Source organism: Eptatretus burgeri, chromosome 23, assembly GCF_056783735.1.
Source record: "Eptatretus burgeri isolate ZD-2024b chromosome 23, Ebu_testis_v1, whole genome shotgun sequence".
Lineage (NCBI taxonomy): Eukaryota > Metazoa > Chordata > Myxini > Myxiniformes > Myxinidae > Eptatretus > Eptatretus burgeri.
Window position 1 is genome coordinate 1,854,723 of NC_140983.1, and position 18,152 is coordinate 1,872,874.

At 45.0% G+C, this 18,152-nt stretch overlaps 2 protein-coding genes across 11 annotated transcripts in view; one reads left to right on the forward strand and one right to left on the reverse strand.

The window, feature by feature from the left end:
• Positions 1 to 18,152, reverse strand: part of LOC147007965 (F-box/LRR-repeat protein 4-like) — a 310,036-nt gene that overhangs the window by 49,515 nt on the left and 242,369 nt on the right. The gene's annotated exons all lie outside the window — the stretch shown is intronic.
• Positions 1 to 18,152, forward strand: part of LOC147007968 (poly(U)-specific endoribonuclease-A-like) — a 31,587-nt gene that overhangs the window by 1,246 nt on the left and 12,189 nt on the right. For 3 of the 6 annotated variants that reach the window (XM_085866184.1, XM_085866183.1, XM_085866187.1), the window contains exons 2-6: positions 3,371 to 3,476; positions 3,955 to 4,066; positions 4,201 to 4,322; positions 11,736 to 11,842; positions 17,876 to 17,979. In XM_085866184.1, the coding sequence (XP_085722310.1) occupies positions 3,371 to 3,476; positions 3,955 to 4,066; positions 4,201 to 4,322; positions 11,736 to 11,842; positions 17,876 to 17,979 (551 nt within the window). The remainder of the gene's footprint in view (positions 1 to 3,370; positions 3,477 to 3,954; positions 4,067 to 4,200; positions 4,323 to 11,735; positions 11,843 to 17,875; positions 17,980 to 18,152) is intronic. The other 3 variants (XM_085866186.1, XM_085866185.1, XM_085866188.1) reach the window with 1 other exon arrangement.

Sequence of the window (18,152 nt, forward strand, 5' to 3'; positions counted from 1 at the left end):
TCCACTCCTCGCCGCCGTCTCAACGAAAAGTGTTTATTCTGCTTCAGAGTTGAAGTTTGACTATTGCCACGATGTGCGATGCACTCTTTCAGGTACGAAGTTTCTTTCAGTCCAGGTCACAGTACTGAGAAAAACGTGACGCGACCGCGAGGAGGAGCACAAAATTGGTCCTTCAGTATTAATGTATAGATAGGTCTTTAGTGTTAAATAAGCTTTTAATGTTAAATAGGCCTTAGAACTGCGTTGTTATTGCTCGTAACCGCCTGCGATACTTTTATCCGGTGTTATGTTATTGCTTGTGATGCTTTACCTTTACCTGGTGTGACGCTATGATTATATTGCTCTTTATGCTATACCTTTACCTGGTGTGACGTTATTTTTGTGTATAATGTTATACCTTTACCTGGTGTGACGTTATTTTTGTGTATAATGTTATACCTTTACCTGGTGTGACGTTATTTTTGTGTATAATGTTATACCTTTACCTGGTGTGTCGTTATTATTTTGCCTAATGTTATACCTTTACCTGGGGTGACATTATTATTGTGCCTAATGTTATACCTTTACCTGGTGTGACGTTATTATTGTGCCTAATGTTATACCTTTACCTGGTGTGATGTTATTATTGTGCCTAATGTTATACCTTTACCTGGTGTGACGTTATTATTGTGCCTAATGTTATACCTTTACCTGGTGTGACGTTATTATTGTGCCTAATGTTATACCTTTACCTGGTGTGACGTTATTATTGTGCCTAATGTTATACCTTTACCTGGTGTGACGTTATTATTGTGCCTAATGTTATACCTTTACCTGGTGTGACGTTATTATTTTGCCTAATGTTATACCTTTACCTGGTGTGACGTTATTATTGTGCCTAATGTTGTGAGGCGACGTGACGTGAGTGCATCGCTCTTCCGTCAGCACACTCTCAGGTGAAAAAAAAAATTCACCTCAATTCTATCTCGGAGTTCTACGGATAGTTCCTTGGACTTCACGGTGGAGCTCTGACATACTATACACTGTCAACTGTTGTACCGAAAAGATAGAAAGGTGTGTTCCTTTCTAAATAACGTCCATTTTATTGAGTTGGCCGCAGGTGGACTCCAATCAAGTTGTAGAGACATCTCAAGGATGATCAAAGGAAATTGGCTGCACCAGAGCTCAATTTAGTGTGTTATCACAAAGGTTTGGTGCGTATGTACTGTGGTATGGAAACTCTCAAACACCACAAGGAGGCCTATGTGCAAGGCATCCGTGAGGTAGGGGGCGGGGGCGGGGGGGTAAAGCATTACCTGTGGTTAAGTGATTCTCGTCCCGCTTACGGGGGAATTCAAACATTGCATTCCTCCAAGCCCGTCCCTCGGTGTCCTGCAGTTAGAGCGGAGGGTGGTGGGCTCTTGACGGAAGAGTCCGAAGTGAAGTCCCGCTGGGCCGGTTACTTTGAGCAGCTGTACCAGGCTGATCCACCAGATGTTGAGTTGGATGTCAGGGGTGTTACTCTCCCTATTGCTGACCCTCCAATCAACTGTGGTCCACCTTCCTTTGTGGAACCACAGGCAGCGGTGAACTCCCCCTTTGCTATCATGTCAGGGTAATCATTTGCTTCCCTTTAAAATGGGTAAAGCTCCAGGGATCTGTGGCATCCATGCCGAACTTCTCAAGGCTGGTGGAAATGCTGCACTCGTGTCTTTGCATGCAGTTCTGTGCTCTGCCTGGAACACAGGCATCATCCCAACTGATTGGAAGAGGGGCCTTGTTGTTCCTCTCTGGAAAGGGAAGGGTGATCGCCAAGACTGCAACAACTACCGAGGGGTGACGCTGCTCTCAGTGCCGGGCAAGGTCTTTGCTCGGATAATTCTTGATAGGGTTCGCCACCATCTGCTTGAGCACCAGCGACCAGAGCAGTCAGACCAAGTCTCACATCCATAGAGCAAGACTGGAAGCACCAAGGACCTGAAGATTTGGACCAAGGACCTGAAGACTCGGACTACACCAAAGAGGTCAACGATTGACCGTATCCTTGCTCTTCGGGTCCTTAACCGAACGCAGACGAGAGTTTCGGCAGGGGCTGCTTGCAGCTTATGTTGATCTCTGTAAAGCGTTCAATTCAGTGAATTTGGATGCCTTCTGAAGGATTCTTGGTCTTCGTGGGGTGCCACCAAAACTGATCGATCTGATGTCTGAACTGTACTCTGGTATTGAGAGTGCTGTGAGATGTGGTGATACCATTTCTGACTTATTTCCAGTTGTTACTGGAGTTCGTCAGTGGTGTGTACTGGCCCCCACACTTTTCAGCGCTTGTATGGACTGGATTCTCGGGAGCATGTCGGAGAGATCAAGCTGCCGTGCATCGTTTGGGATTGTCAAGATCTCGGACCTTGATTTCGCAGATGATTCAGTCATCTTTGCGGAGACTCTCGATATCCTTTTGGGGGCCCTCGAGGTGCTGGATGAGGAGACGGAGCCGCTGGGATTACCTGTGCGGGAGGACGAAAGTCCGAGTCTTCAGGTCCTTGGTGCTTCCAGTGTTGCTCTATGGATGTGAGACTTGGACTATGATCAGTGATCTGAGATTGAGCCTTAATTCCTTTGGTACCAGGTCTCTTCGGAGAATCCTTGGCTATCGCTGGTCGGATTTTGTGTCCAACGAGCAGTTACTGAGAGAGACTCAATGAGATTTGTGACCAGCATAGTCCGTGAGCGTCAGCTGCGGCTGTATGGACATGTGGCTCGTTTTCCTGATGCTGATCCTGCTCACCAGATTCTCTCGGCGAGGGAGTCTCGTGAGTGGAGGAGGCCAATGGGCCGACCACGTGCCTCGTGGTTGCAGCAGGTTGATTAACATCTCCAGGAGATGGGAATGGGCCAGGCCTGGGGGGATGGCCAGACAGAGGCCCCTGGAGTACCGGCGGAAAGTGGATTCAGCGACGCGCTGCTCCGGCACATGCTCCCATACCTGACATGACCGCAGAGGGGTTGAGCACTTATTGATGCAAGACGTTTCAGCTTTTCATTTTTAATTAATTTGTAAAAGTTTCTAAGAACGTGTTTTCACTTTGTCATTCTGGGGTATTTCGTGTCGATCGGTGACGATTTAAAAAAAAAATCAAATCCATTTTAAATTCAGGCTGTAAGAACAACTTGTGAAAAAGTTGAGGGGTTTGGGTACTTTTTAAAGGCACTGTATATGAGTGAGGGGTTGGGGACGGGGACGGGGACGGGGACGGGGGGGGGGGTGTGGTGAGGTATTTTTTATGTTACATCTCCTTGTTATGTACATAATTTTACACCTACGTTCCCTTTATCAAGCCTGGTATTCCCGACTTATGTACACTAATTGATCATTTAATTATTTATCCCTGAGCAGCAATCAGCATCAGGATGAAGCAGAGCTGTCGGAGCTGTGCAACGCTTTGTGGAAAGCCGACAAGAACCGCCTGGTTCCCGGACACGACTACCGCGTCGACCTGCAAGTGAGGACCGCAATATGGTCATTACTGACTTTCCACAATACATGTGCCACAGGGGTTACAGGTACAACGTGTGGCCATGTGGAACCTGAGACTTGGTGCATAGTTACTGCAGTTTGGAAACCCTCAAACACCGATCCCATTTCATGATAAGAAACAAGTATGGTGAGAAATATTCACCCGGTGGGATTAAAGAGCAGTGTCCACTTGTCGCTGGTCTTTCAGAAAGAATGCTTCGACACCGTCGGAGATTCATCCTACGCTTTCTCACCAAAAAATTATGGAAATCCTTCCATTGCTCATGTTGCTCATACGTCACCCTCTAAGACAGCACATTTGAAAGACTGAAGTGAGGACAAGGAAACTGACACAGGGACGTACAATTCCACAATAGGGAGAATAAGGGGACAATTGAATGCAAGTGTGACTTTTGGGAGAATGAGCAGGTGATCTTTCTTTGTTATTTCACATCAATTTGCAGGGTCGAGCTGGTTATGTCTCGTTGGGCAAAGGAAATGCCACCGATTATGCCCGACACCCTCTCTTTACCTTCGTGGATGAAAATCATCTGCAGGAGAAGCCCACGTACCATGGTGAGTACTTTGATGCCTTTGCCTCGATGACCAAACTGCCCTCACAGGTAAATATATACAAAAGTTTGTGTTGAAATCAAATATTCACAGTTGAGTCAACTGCTTACCCGTCGTGTTCATCCTCCTGTCCATAGCCTTCATCGCCCTGCTCGATAATTATGAAAGTGCCACGGGAATCCGAGAAATAGTAACTCCTGAGGAGAAGGCCGAGAACAGTCGCTTTCTGGATGCAGTTCTGCACACGGAGGTCATGGAGGTGGGTCAAAGTTCACGTCGCTTACGGTTCACATATGCCATCTCCTTGACCACCACAACTCAGTGTCACCTCATTGAGTGGCCTTCCATCATGGAATCGGTTTTCGTCTTCCTGTCTTTGCCCTGTTGAAATGGATGAATGTACCATACCTTATTTCACCTTGTCCACAGATTCCTATGTTTGCATCTAAACTACTCAGGTGTCAGCTTGCTTCCCCCTCTACTGTCAGCTTTCTTCTTCCTCCACTGTTTTTCTTCATAAGGGACATTAAGCGAGTTGTTGCATCCCAAGTTGTCCCATTTCTGTCTGCATTACCATGTGTTCGGTGAGATCAGACTGGATCTGTGACATGCTACAGGTACCATGTAAACCTGTGCTCACCTGTTCCATGGTTGGGTTGTCGGTGACTAAAACCGTCTCCCCCACCAAGTTTCTTGGTGAGGACCGTGTATGATATGGACACCCAGCAAGATGAAGAACTGTGCATCCATCCGTCCATTGGGACCGTACTCTGTGCCGAGCATTGGTGCAGCCTTGGCAGCCTCCTTGGCTGTTGGGCACAATTCTGGACGGGTCACTACTCCGACACAGGATACCGGCAAGCTGCCACTCATTTTGCCAACCTCGGAAGGATGGCAGGCAGAGTCAAACCGACCTGGTATTAATTCAACAGCCGAGTGGGATTTGAACTCAGGATCCGAGGATCCCAAGCCCCAAACCATGAAGCCAACACCAGGCATGATGAAGAACAAGACCCTGTGAAAGGGCGGAGGGAGCTCCTTGCGAGCCAGCGGCCATCCATATCTAGTGCCCAACTGTGTCTGCGGACGTCCTCCTGCAGTTAAGCTACTTTTTATGAGGAGGTTGATGGCAGGATTTGCACTCCGGCCACGGTAAAACCCTTCCTTCCACAAAATATTCTGAAAGCATTTTTAAAAATCTAAAAACCCACTCCGTGGGAGTACCTCCTGTGCAGCTTCCCTTCGCAGGGCAGCTCACCGGATGACAGGATTGGGGCAGTCTTCAGGACCCCCAATGTTTGATGATAGGAGGGAAACCACAGGGTAACCTTCCCGGGTCAGATTGTGGTTGTGTGTGTCGGGGTGGTGCTGAGGTGTCGTCCACCAGACGGCGGTCTCCTTGGGTTAATCTGAGGCGGTCCCTTCGGGTGGGTGTCTGAAATGGAATCATCTGAGCTCAAGCGTTTGGACATCATTATTGCAGCACTCTCTGAGGTTCGGAGACCGGATTGCGGTGAGATCATGGCGGGTGGATACACCTACTATTGGTCTGGTCGCTCTGATGGTTACCATGCCCAAGGAGTTGCTGGACCTGTGTCCAATAAGCTGGCACCGATGATAATTGAGGAAACACCGGTCGTCGAGCGTATCATGAGACTAAGGATTCGTCACTCCTTGGGTGTCATTTCCCTGGTCGCTGTATATGCTCCGACTGAGGCGACTGATATCACCCTGAAGGACGCATTCTATGCCACGTTCGAGTCTGTGGTTGATCAGTGCCCCAGGCGAGATACTCTTCTCGTCTTGGGGGATTTCAATTCATCGACTTGAACTCATACGGATGGTTATGAGACGTGTGTTGGTCCCCAGGGGTCTGGAACTGTGAACCAGAATTGCACTAAGTTCCTTGACTTTGCAACAAGTCATGGACTTAGGGTGGCTGATTCATGGTTTCAGCGCCCACAAGCTCATCGCTGGACTTAGTGTGGCAAAGGAGATTGACCATGTGCTCGTTGATGGTCGCTGGAGGATGATCCAGAACTGCAGGGTCTACCGGAGTGCTCAGTTCCTCAATACTGACCACCGGCTTGTTGAACCAACTCTGAAGTTGCAGCTTAAGTCCACGAAAATGGTACCATCCCAGCCTAGGCTGGATGTTGGCAAGCTCAAGGATGAGAGGGCAGCTGAGGAGTTTGTGAACAAGCTGAGTCTTTGGGGGGTCTGGGTACTTTGGGAGGTCCTGAAAAGTTGTGGCGTGCCTTCAAGACGACCTTCCTTGATGTTGCCGGTGGATGTCTTGGAACTCACTGGAGGGCGAAGAAGAATTTTGTCTCTCAAGGAACACTGGATACCATACCATTGACCAGAGTCGCAGGGCCAGGCTGAATGGCAGAGTTGAGCCGTTCAGGGACTTGAGGCGTAAAACTGTACATGCGCTAAGGGTGGACATGGAGGCCTGTGTGCGAAGAATCTGTGAGCGGGAGGGGGGTCGAGCAGTACCTGTGATCAACTGATTCTAGTCCTGTTTACAGGGGAATTCACGCTTTGCGTTCACCCAAGCCCGTCCCTCGGTGGATTGCAGTTAGAGCTGAGGGTGGTGGGCTCTTGACAGAGGAGTCTGAAGTGAAGCCCCCCTCGGTCGGTTACTTTGAGCGGTTGTACCAGTCTGAATTACCAGCTGTCGAGTTGGATGTCAGGGGTGTTACAGTCCCGATTGCTGACCCTCCAATTACCTGTGGTCCACCTTCATTTGTGGAAACACAGACTGTGGTGAACCGGTTGAAATGGGGTAAAGTTCCTGGGATCTGTGGCATCCATGCTGAACTTCTCAAGGCTGGTGGAAATGCTGCACTCATGTCATTGCACGCAGTTCTTTGCTCTGCCTGGAACACAGGCATCATCCCAACTGATTGGAAGAGGGGCCTCTCTGGAAAGGGAAGGGTGATCGCCAAGACAGCAACAATTATCGAGGGGTGATGCTGCTCTGTGCCGGGCAAGGTCTTTGCTCAGATAATTCTCGATCGGGTTCACCACCATCTGATTGAGCACCAGCGTCCAGAGCAGTCAGGCTTCACACCAAAGAGGTCAACGATTTACTGTATCCTTGCTCTTCGGGTCCTCACCGAACGCAGACGAGAGTTTCAGCAGGGGCTGCTTGCAGCCTATGTTGATCTGTGTAAAGTGTTCGATTCAGTGAATCGGGATGCCCTCTGGAGGATTTTTAGACTTCGTGGGGTGCCACCAAAACTGATCGATCTGATTGATGTCTGAATATACTCTGGTACTGAGAGTGCTGCGAGATGTGATGGTACCATCTCTGACTTATTTCCAGTTGTTACTGGAGTTCTTCAGGGGTGTGTACTGTTCCCCACACTTTTCAGCACTTGTATGGACTGGATTCTGGGGAGGATGTCGAAGAGATCAAGCTGCGGTGCATCGTTTGGGAATGTTAAGATCTCTGACTTTCATTTCACAGATGATGCAGTCATCTATGCAGAGACTCCAGATATCCTTTTGGGGGCCCTCGAGGTGCTGAATGAGGAGTCGGAGCCGCTGGGATTACGGGTTTCCTGGGTCAAAACTAATATCCAGGCTTTCATTGACATCTTGGATGCTGCTATCTTGTCTGCACCCATTTGCGGTGAGGATGTTGAGTTCACAGAGAGATTCACTTTCCTTGGCAGTGATATTTATTTCTCTGCTGGCTGTGATTCAGAGGTCAACAGACATCTGGGTCGGGCCTGCGGAGTCATGGATTCACTGGATCATGGGGTGTGGCGCTACCGGTACCTGGGCGGGAGGACGAAAGTCCGAGTCTTCAGGTCCTCGGTGCTTCCAGTCTTGCTCTGCGGATGTGTCTTTTTCTCTGACCAGTGATCTGAGACGGAGACTTGATTCCTTTGGAACCAGGTCTCCTCGGAGAATCCTTGGCTATCGCTGGTCGGACTGTGTCCAACGAGCGGTTGCTGAGAGAGACTCAATGAGATTTGTGACCAGCATAGTCTGTGAGCATCAGCTGCGGCTGTGTATGGACATGTGGCTCGTTTTCCTGATGCTGATCCTGCTCACCAGATACTCTCAGTGAGGGAACCTCGTGAGTGAAGGAGGCCGATGGGTCGACCACTTCCTCGTGGTTGCAGCAGGTTGATCGGCATCTCAAGGAGATAGGAATGGCACAGGCATCTGCCTGGGGGGATGGCCAGGAGGAGGCTCCTGGAACACCTGTGGAAAGTGGATGCAGCGACGCGCTGCTCTGGCGCATGCTCCCATTAAAAATAATAATAACTAGAACTGCCACTTTATAACTGCTGGCAGTGATGACCGGGTACCCAGACATCCGCCTTTGATACAACGTGAGACTTTCTGGAGATGAATCGCAAAGTTTTCCTTCGATAGGATAAGTGGTTCCAGAGAAAACATTATTTAATAGTGATACACATACAGGCCTGCTTCGAGACAGCGCGGGACTGACGAGTTTCGAACCGGGTCGTACAAAGTGTTCAATCTCGTTATTACATATGCAGTTAGCCCTTTTTCCTGGGGACATTGTCGGTATCAATTGAATTGCTATTTCTGTACCCTCAAACGCATTCAGGTGCAGCCAAGTGAGCCTTCTGGAAAAAAAACAAAAATCTAAAAGTTCTCAGATTCAAATAATTCAATAATTCTGGCTGCCAAACCATGTGGCTGATCGGTTTGAAATTTAAACCCACGTTTCACATGTCGGCTCGATTATAAATGTGAAGTTTTGCATATATAGAAGCAGCGGTTCCAGAGTAAATATTAATGAATATTTATCCTTCAATCCAACATGGCTGCCAAACCATTTGACCTCTCAATTAGAAATTAACAAACTTATATTCACTGCTCGTGTGCAATACGTTTGTGAAGTTTTCCCTTAATCTGTCTCACCGTTCTGGAGAAGAAGATGTTTGAAGGTTTTTGGGTAAATTCAATATGGTCACCAAACCATGTGACCCATCAATTCAAAATTAACAAACTTGTGAAAGGATGTCTTGGAGAAAGTGTGTGTCAATTTTTGCCTCAATCTGTCCAGCTGTTCTGGAGAAGAGATTTTTACAATTTATTAATTTTCAATCCAAGATGGCTGACAAACCATGTGACCTATGACATCATAAATTTACATTCTGCCTCCAATCCTGTTATGGAATACGTTTGTGAAAGTTTGTGTTAATCAGATAAGGTGCGTTTTTCTATCCAAGATGGCTGCCAAACCATGTGACTTGTGACGTCATAATTTTTACATTTGCAAATTACTAGTTGCAAATTTTCGCTTCCATAGGTTATGTGATTCCAGCGAAAACATTATTTAATATTTTTCTTGAATCCAACATGGCTGCCAAACCATGTTACCTATCAATTACAAATTAACAAACTTATATTCACTACTCGTGAGCAATACGTCAGTGAAGTTTCCCCTTGATCTGACCAGCCGTTCTGGAGAAGAAGATGTTTGAAGGTTTTAGGGTAAATTCAAGATGGCCGCCAAACCATGTAACCTATCAATAAGAAATTAACAAGCTTGAAAAAGGACATCATGGGGAATGTGTGTGTGTAAAGTTTCGCTTCAATCTGTCCAGCCGTTCTGGAGAAGATAAAAAGAAAAAATTCAAAACAAGATGGCTGCCGAACCGTCACCTATGACGTCATAATATATTTTTTCTATCGTGAATTGTGTTGATGAGGCTCAAGAAATTTCAGATTTTTCCAATGCAGCGTTCTACTTGACAAATTTTCACCGGGATACCGCATCACTGATGATGTCAGGAAAAATCTCCCGTCTTCCCCCTTGGGAGTTCATTAAAATGTATGAAGCAAAATATTTTTCCATTGCACGGTTTCAGAGATACAGAGGTCCAAAGTTTATCGGTTTTTTGAAGATGGCGCTCGTACCACGCGACCTATGACGTCACAATTATCAATAGAGTATGCTATCAAAAAAGATACATACTATGGTGAAAATTTCATGTCGATCGGACTTATCGTTCCTGAGAAAATGATTTTTAAAGCGAAACAGCCCGCAAATTGCCGGCGGAAGAAAAATAATTAATAAACAGAAGAAAAACAATAGGTTACCCAGTCCATTAGAGTGGATACCCTAATAAGAAAAACAATAGGTTACCCAGTCCATTTGACTGGATACCCGAATAAGAAAAACAGTAGGTTACCCAGTCCATGAGACTGGATACCCTAATAAGAAAAACAATAGGTTACCCATCCATTTGACTGGATACCCTAATAAGAAAAACAATAGGTTACCCAGTCCATTAGACTGGATACCCGAATAAGAAAAACAATAGGTAACCCAGTCCATTTGACTGGATACCCGAATAAGAAAAACAATAGGTGACCCAGTCCATTAGACTGGATGCCCTAATAAGAAAAACAATAGGTTACACAGTCCATTAGACTGGATACCCTAATAAGAAAAACAATAGCTTACCCAGTCCATTAGACTGGATACGGTAATAAGAAAAACAATAGGTTACCCAGTCCATTTGACTGGATACCCTAATAAGAAAAACAATAGGTTACCCAGTCCATTAGACTGGATACCCTAATAAGAAAAACAATAGGTTACCCAGTCCATTTGATTGGATACTCTAATAAGAAAAACAATAGGTTTCCCAGTCCATTAGACTGGATACCCAAATAAGAAAAACAATACGTTACCTAGTCCATTTGACTGGTTACCCCAATAATAACTAGAACGGGCACTCGTAGAGAGCATATACCTTCGTCGCAGCTACTGTTTTGTTCTTGGCATAAGAGTGTGGGGAACAGAACAAGGAGCATTTTGGTGCTGATTTCATACGAATCGGATAAGAATTGACTGCGTTATGATAAAAATACGCACATCTGCAAGGTCGTGACCCCCTGACCTTTGACCCCCAATCGCGAGTAAGGGCAATTACGTCATTGTGTCAAGTTGCATATCACAAGATTGGGCATTAAATTCTGAACATTTTGGCATTAGTTTCATGCAAATTGGATAAAAATTGACCGCGATATGGTAAAAAGACGATTTTGACCTTTTCATGACCTTGACCTTGACCTTTGACCCGATTGCTCCCAAAATCTAATCAAATGGTCCTTGGCTAATAACCAATCATCCCACCAAATTTCATGCAATTCGGTTTAATACTTTTTAAGTTATGCGAATAACAAACAAATAAATAATCATTGGCATCTCCCACAAACATATATTTTGGTACTGATTATAATGCCAGGATTTGGGACATTTTCTTTTAAAAACAAGGGTAATGACGTAATTGTGTCACGTCGCCCATCACAAGATTGGGCAATGAATTCTGAACATTTTGGCATCGGTTGCATGCCAATTCGATCAAAATTGACCGCGCTATAGTAAAAATATGAATTTGACCTTTCCGTGACCTTGACCTTGACCCGATCGCTCCCAAAATCTAATCAAATGTTCCTTGGATAATAACCCATCATCCCACCAAATTTCAAGCGATTTGGTTTAATACTTTCTGAGTTATGCGAATAACAAACAAACACACACACACACATTTTCACAAATAAATAAATAAAACACCTTCGAACGCAGAATGCGAAGGTAATAAACCATCTGGCCAAAATGATATACCTTACTATATGTGTACCTATTCTGTTTGTGGTGTGCTCGCAGCTTGCACACCCTTTCCTGGTGAAGAAGAATCTCGCCAGTGCCGACCTAAGTCAGTTCAAGTGGCAGTTGTACAAGATATGGTTCGAACTGTATGGACGTGGCACCGGGTGAGTCCTCAACTTGGGCACATGTACGGGTGATGATATGTTTGGTTCGAAGATGAGGTGACACGTTATTCCAACCGTTTTATGTGTTCATGCGTGCCGTTTGTGTGTGTTGGTGGGACATTGTCCACCTTTTCAGTCTCATAGCTTGTATCCAGGGCTTGGTGGGAAGACTTTCCAACCGTTTTTGACTTTGTGCCACTTGTGTCTACTTGTGCCTCTGCTGACGAAGCCGCCAGTGGCATTATTTTTTTCTGTTGTCCATCCGCACCTATGTACGTACAACCGTCCATGCTAATTTTCTTTTTTCCCTGCTATCGCTTGTCGGATTGAGACGAAATTTTTACCATTGGTGTGACGACTCATTTAGAATGTTTCAATAATAATTATGATGTCATAAGTCACATGGTGTGGCAGCTAGGTTGGAGAAAAAGGAAAAACTTTGGACCTCTGCACCTCCTAAACCACTCCATGGAAAAAACTGAAACTTCGCACAGGGCAAGTACTCATGGGGAATAAGTGTGATTTTTTTGGACGATGTGATAATTGCGTACGTTGCACTCTTTATCCAATCAGTGTGAAAAATTTTGAGGGTCATCAAGGGCAAAATTGTATGTATGGGGGGAAAAAAATTTGATGACGTCGAGGTTCACGTAGTTCGGCAACAATATTGTTTTTAACATAAAACCTTAAAAATCTTCTTCTCCAAAACAGCTGAACAGATCGAGGCAAAACTTCACAGGCATGATCGCCAATCCATGAAGAACAAAAAGTTCTCCCACTATGACATCATAGGTCACATGGTTTGGCAGCTTTGATTTTTTTTGAAGAATAAACCTTAAAAAAAATATTCTCCAGAACAGTTTGACAGATCGAGGGGAAATTTCACGCACATGTTCCCCTAACCTTGTGGATACCAGGGTGTTCACGAATAATTAATAGGTCACATGGCCTGTCAGTCATATTGGATTGAACGTAAATCTTAAAAAACAAAAATCTCTTGAACCACTTCATCAACCAACGTGAAACATCACAGTTCTGATCCAGTTATCATGGGGAATAGATGTTTTTAATTTCAACCTGATCGGACGTATGGTCTGACAGCCAGAATTATTTATTATTTTAAATCTGGGTTCAGGGATCTAAATCAAACTTGGTGCAAGTATGTAATGATGTGGGTGGAGGCATATCTGGTGACATCGTGACGTCGAAGAGTGCCCTTCTAGTTTATTATTTTTGTTAATCCATGCATTCCGTTAATGATCTCCAAGCGTTTCTAAATCCATATTTGTCTTTGCTAACCTTTCTTCTTCCTCCTTTTTACTCTCCCCATCTTTATTTGTTTTCTAACTTCCTATTTCTTGTCCTCTTTTTGTTTCTCTCTTTGCTTTTGTCCATCTTTGTCAACAGAGGTTTTATGTCTCCTTCGGCTTTATGCCCTGCCTTTTGTCCTTGTGCTTCATTTTTTTTTCAGAATCAATTTTGTCCTGCTGAGGGATCATGAAAGATAGAAACAGTTATGTGCATGAATGTGTGTTCCTGTACATTAGTGACCACTGCAAAACTGCTCTTTTTGGGTTTTTCAAAACTGCTCCCTCCTTGCGGGAGCCCTCCCAGCTTCTCCATCCATCTCATTTTCTCTGCTTTCATTCATCCCTGCATCGATTCATTTTTCGTTCTCTCCTCCCTCTATCCCTTCCTTTTCTCATTTTTTTTTTCTTCCTGAAACATACTTGGTTCATAGATTGCTTCTATCCATAATGGCACATTTTAAACTGCAGTGATAACATCACCAGTGGGTGTTTTAAATGTAGCTCCAAGGTTGTTTGACTCATGCATAAGGTAAAGGCATAGTGATAAATGTGTCCAGGTTGGTCTGCATGTGGTTTTGCCGTGTCAGACGTTTTCATTCTTCGGGTAAGCGAAAACCGGACGGCATCAAATCACGTGCCCCAGCAACCTGCTCTGCTGCTCGTGCACATCCTCTCTCTCTGCCCTTTTCGCTCCATAATTTGCCCGACATCATCTTCCATCTGCTTGGAAATCAATCAAAATCACATCACATAAAAAGGTGAAAAAACATCCCCTTAACTCTCGAGCCTTATCAACTTACAATCATCAGCTCGGTCATGGAATCCATCGTCGCAATTGATATGAAATCCTTCCTTTTCTGCAACAACCTTATCTCACATCATCTATAACATAAAAGTTGCTAAGTCTCGGCGTGCCTGCGTCCGTCCCTGCGTCCGTCCCTGCATCCGTCGGTCCATCCCTGCCTGCGTGCGTCTTGCCGGCAACAATTGTCCTCGAGGGGGATACCACTAATCAAGCCCATCTGCAAACAGTATGATATACCTTAGTAAGGTTTGGATAGATGGGCCAGTTTCAATTTACTGTAAAACAAAAACTCTTCCTCCTTCGTCTTCTTCTTCACTGATAATCATGTTGCGTCTCGTCCAATCCTGTTTCTCATATCGATTTGATTCAGAAAACGCTTGCTATGTTCAAAACCTTTTTTTCAACATTTCCATTTTATTCATATCACAATAATATATCGCCCTATCAAACATTACGTCTGATTATACACCACCTTATCATGCATTGCATCTGAAGAAACACCACCTTTCGCTCCACTTGCAACGCAGGTGAGAAAAGGACATGAAAAAAGCAGCTGATGTTTCAATAATTTATTCGCATGATTTTTTTTAAAGGGTGAAAGTTATTATCTTGCCAAAATGAAGTTTTTGCAAGATATGTTAGTCAGCTTGTATGTTTTTTTTTGTTTGTTTGTTTGTCTGTAATCACGTATAAAAAATTCTGCAGAGCACAGTTATCATTGGAAATTTTTGTAACTTCGCATATCAGAGGCCTATAGAGGTCCCTTTCAGCGCATAAAATTTTGAAGGTCAAGGTCAAAGGTCAAGGTCACTTTGTCGCAAATCAGGGGAGTCGACGAAACCCTTATTTTTTGAGTAATTTTGATCGGATCGTCTTCAAACTTCATGGGATTATAGTTCATGGTCTGGCGCTCAGCTGATTAATTTTTGGTGGCGATTGGCCTTGACCTTCATGGTTAGTGCCTGAGGTCAAACATATTTGACCCCAAGGTCAAATTTTCAAGTTTTAGGAACCATATCGTGTAGTACCTCAAATTGAACACCTTGATGAGTGCTTTCTAGATATGTCAAGCTTGAGACATTATGACGTCATTTTGGTGACGTTATGAGGCAAACACATATTTTTCATGGTTCCTCTGTAGAACGATTCTCATCGGAATCTCTCGTCGGCAGATATTCCTCAAGGAGTCGCTCCTGGTGAATAGCAGCTCTGTTCACCTCAGTGTGACCTTAAAGAAGTCACACGTGGTCACCTTTTGGCAAGATACGGGTCACCCTGAGGGTGACATTGGTTTATTTTTTTTGTGTTTTTTTTGCCAGGTACCCCTTCCGGTATATTTTAATTTAGACCAGGTCACTCCACCTTGGCCATACTGCTTCTACTCACCCAACAATGGAAGGCGGCCCTCTTTATCAGACATGAGATCAGGGCAGTCTCTCGAGACATATATTGAGCTTTCAATGCAGTCTGGCATCCTGCCTTGCTCTTTAAACACTCTGTGGCATCCAAGGCCATCTCCACACATGGCTTACTGACTTCCTCCACTCTTGTATCCAACATGTGACACTCGACAGAATCCTTTCATCCCCTGTCCCTGTCAAGGCCGGAGTGCCCCCAAGGCGGTTTTCTCGGCCCAGTCCTATTCCTAATCTTCATCAATGATCTATACGACTCTCTTGAAAAATCCCTCGTTATCGATTTGCTGATGACTCCACCCTCCAGCAGGTTGCAGCCTCTTCCCTCTTTTCAGACGTTCCGAAATAACAAGATGGTCAAATGCTTGGAATATGTCTTTCAATCCTGACAATTCGCACTCTCAATAACTCTCTCCAAAAGGACTGTCTGGCAACAACAATCCACCCCCACCCCTTCACGAATTCCTCAACAATCCTCTTGAAGTTGAGCCGTTCAAACTCCTGGGTCTCACTCTTTGCCATTATCTTTCTCAGGCAAACCACATTTCAAAGTTGGCCTCCAAAGCCAGCTGCTGATTGGGCATTCTCTGTCATATAAAATCCTTCCTTGCTACACCTGAACTCCTATCCACCTACAAGGCTTTCAAATGCAGCTTGATGGAGTCCTACTCTCCCCTTTGGACTGACTCACCTGCCTCACATCTTGCTCAGCTTGACATCATGGAAACCAAGGCCTTCAAGATCATTGGTATCTCCCACAACGAAGCTGAGTCTTTGGGCCTATATCACTTCGCCATCACAGACAGGTCGGTGGTCTCTGTCTTCTACCACCTCCTTTCTGGTCTTGCACCCTCTGCTCTTTCCGTGCTTTGTCTCCACCTCCCCCCCCCCAGGTTTCTGCATTGTGCACACATTCCATCACCAATCACCTTCTGATGAAACTCACATAATCCAAAATCACTGCTCACCTCCATTCATCCGTTCCTCTTTTCTACGGCCTGTGTAATCAACTTCCACATTCTCTTCCACCCAATTCGTCCCATCCAGGTCTTGTTCTCCACCATCTCAGATCGTCCCCCATCCAAAACCATGATCTTTTCTACCCCCGTTAACACCGCTCCCCCACCCCACCACACTCCCATGCACACTCCTTCCAAATTTCCAGTTTTCTCTCCCTGACAATTTGCTTCTGTATTCGTCTTGTCCGCCCCATGCGTCCTCTCCTAGCCCTCATTCCTCCCTGCATCCCTTATTCGTCCAAGTCTCCCTCTGTTTTGTCCATCACCCCTGCTGTTGGTGTTTCCTCCATCTCTCGACTGTTCCTTTTGGTCTGTTGCATCCGCATCCATTCAGTGTTCCAGCTCTTCTACGAGCCTTGACATTGTAGAAAATATATATATATATATTTTTTTAAAACATGATGATGAGGTGGATGCAGTATTTTGAGCCTCAACACACCTTCCCGTTCACTGCATTTGGCCGTTTTCAGGGAGTTTTCATTGTGCGAAAGGATTTGCACAAATACACTTGACATTTAGAAAGTCGAACTGTATTGAAAAGTGGAAACGCATGCACTTGTGGTCGACGTGGTTTCTCCGATAACAAAATACAGACTCACGACATTTACCATACCGACACAACTGACGCCATCATCGTTCCTGCTTGTTTTCACAAATTTCACAAATTTCACAAATTCATAAATTGCAAGGGTTTTGGTCCCAGCATTCCTTACTGGATGCTAATGGTCCTTTTGGAAGTCGATTCAAACTCTCACGGTACCCTTCGGACCCAACCAAGGTTGTTGTGCAGCCGCCGTTCCTGAGAGGTCTTGGGATTGGAGGACCGAAGCCTTCGATGATGGACGGTGACCAGTTGATGGTGATTGAATGAGGCACTCAATAATCTCAAGGAATTCTTAAGATCTCCCCCTCTCCCCACACCTCAGTGGAAAGACACCGTGGGATGCGTCACGTCCGCTGATGACTCCGAACAGATGGGTCCCTAACTCGATGTCCAATCCAATGGCCTGAGTCCTCATCAATGCCTCACCCTGCCTGTGAATCTCAGGGGGCAGTTTCCAGTGAGGTCAGGAATGGGACCCAGACTAGTTGGATAAAAGATGTTGTGCATCACACTTTGATCTGAGGAATTTCACAAAACTCTTCTACGATGCATACAGTAATCACGAAAAGCTGACAGTGGGTGTTGTGGGGTGGGGGAGTCATATATGAAAATAATGAGTCGGTTGAAAGGATTTAAGAGAGAACGAGAGGATGGATGAGTATGGGAAATGGAATTTTGTTGCCATATTTGGGTGGAAATGGGGAAATGGGGGGCGGGGGGGAATTGAAAACCCACATTTTTTTTCTTTGTGGTACGTAATTTGGAGATCTTTTTTTTTAGCTCATTTGGTGGTGTGCTAACTTTTTGAGGTGTTTGTTGCCTGGCACAATCCCCGGTGAAGTTGAACCAGGATAGAGCTCACATTCCGGTTCAATGACAGGAGGAGATGCTGCATCGAGAAGCATGCCGTTATCCCACTTGCCTGCAACTACTATATAGACGGGTGCCTCAAAGCCGCTATAGAATCTGAAAACTGCTTGGTAGGTATGTGTATGTATGTATTTATTTATTTATTTTAAGTTAATGAATAATTAATTTTGACATTTTTTTTAATTTATTCATTTATTTTGATTTTTTATTGAAATATCGTGTCTCAGTCTCTTCGAGTGGCGTGCACATCAATCGCATGGAAGATAAAGGACATCAGTAGACAGTAT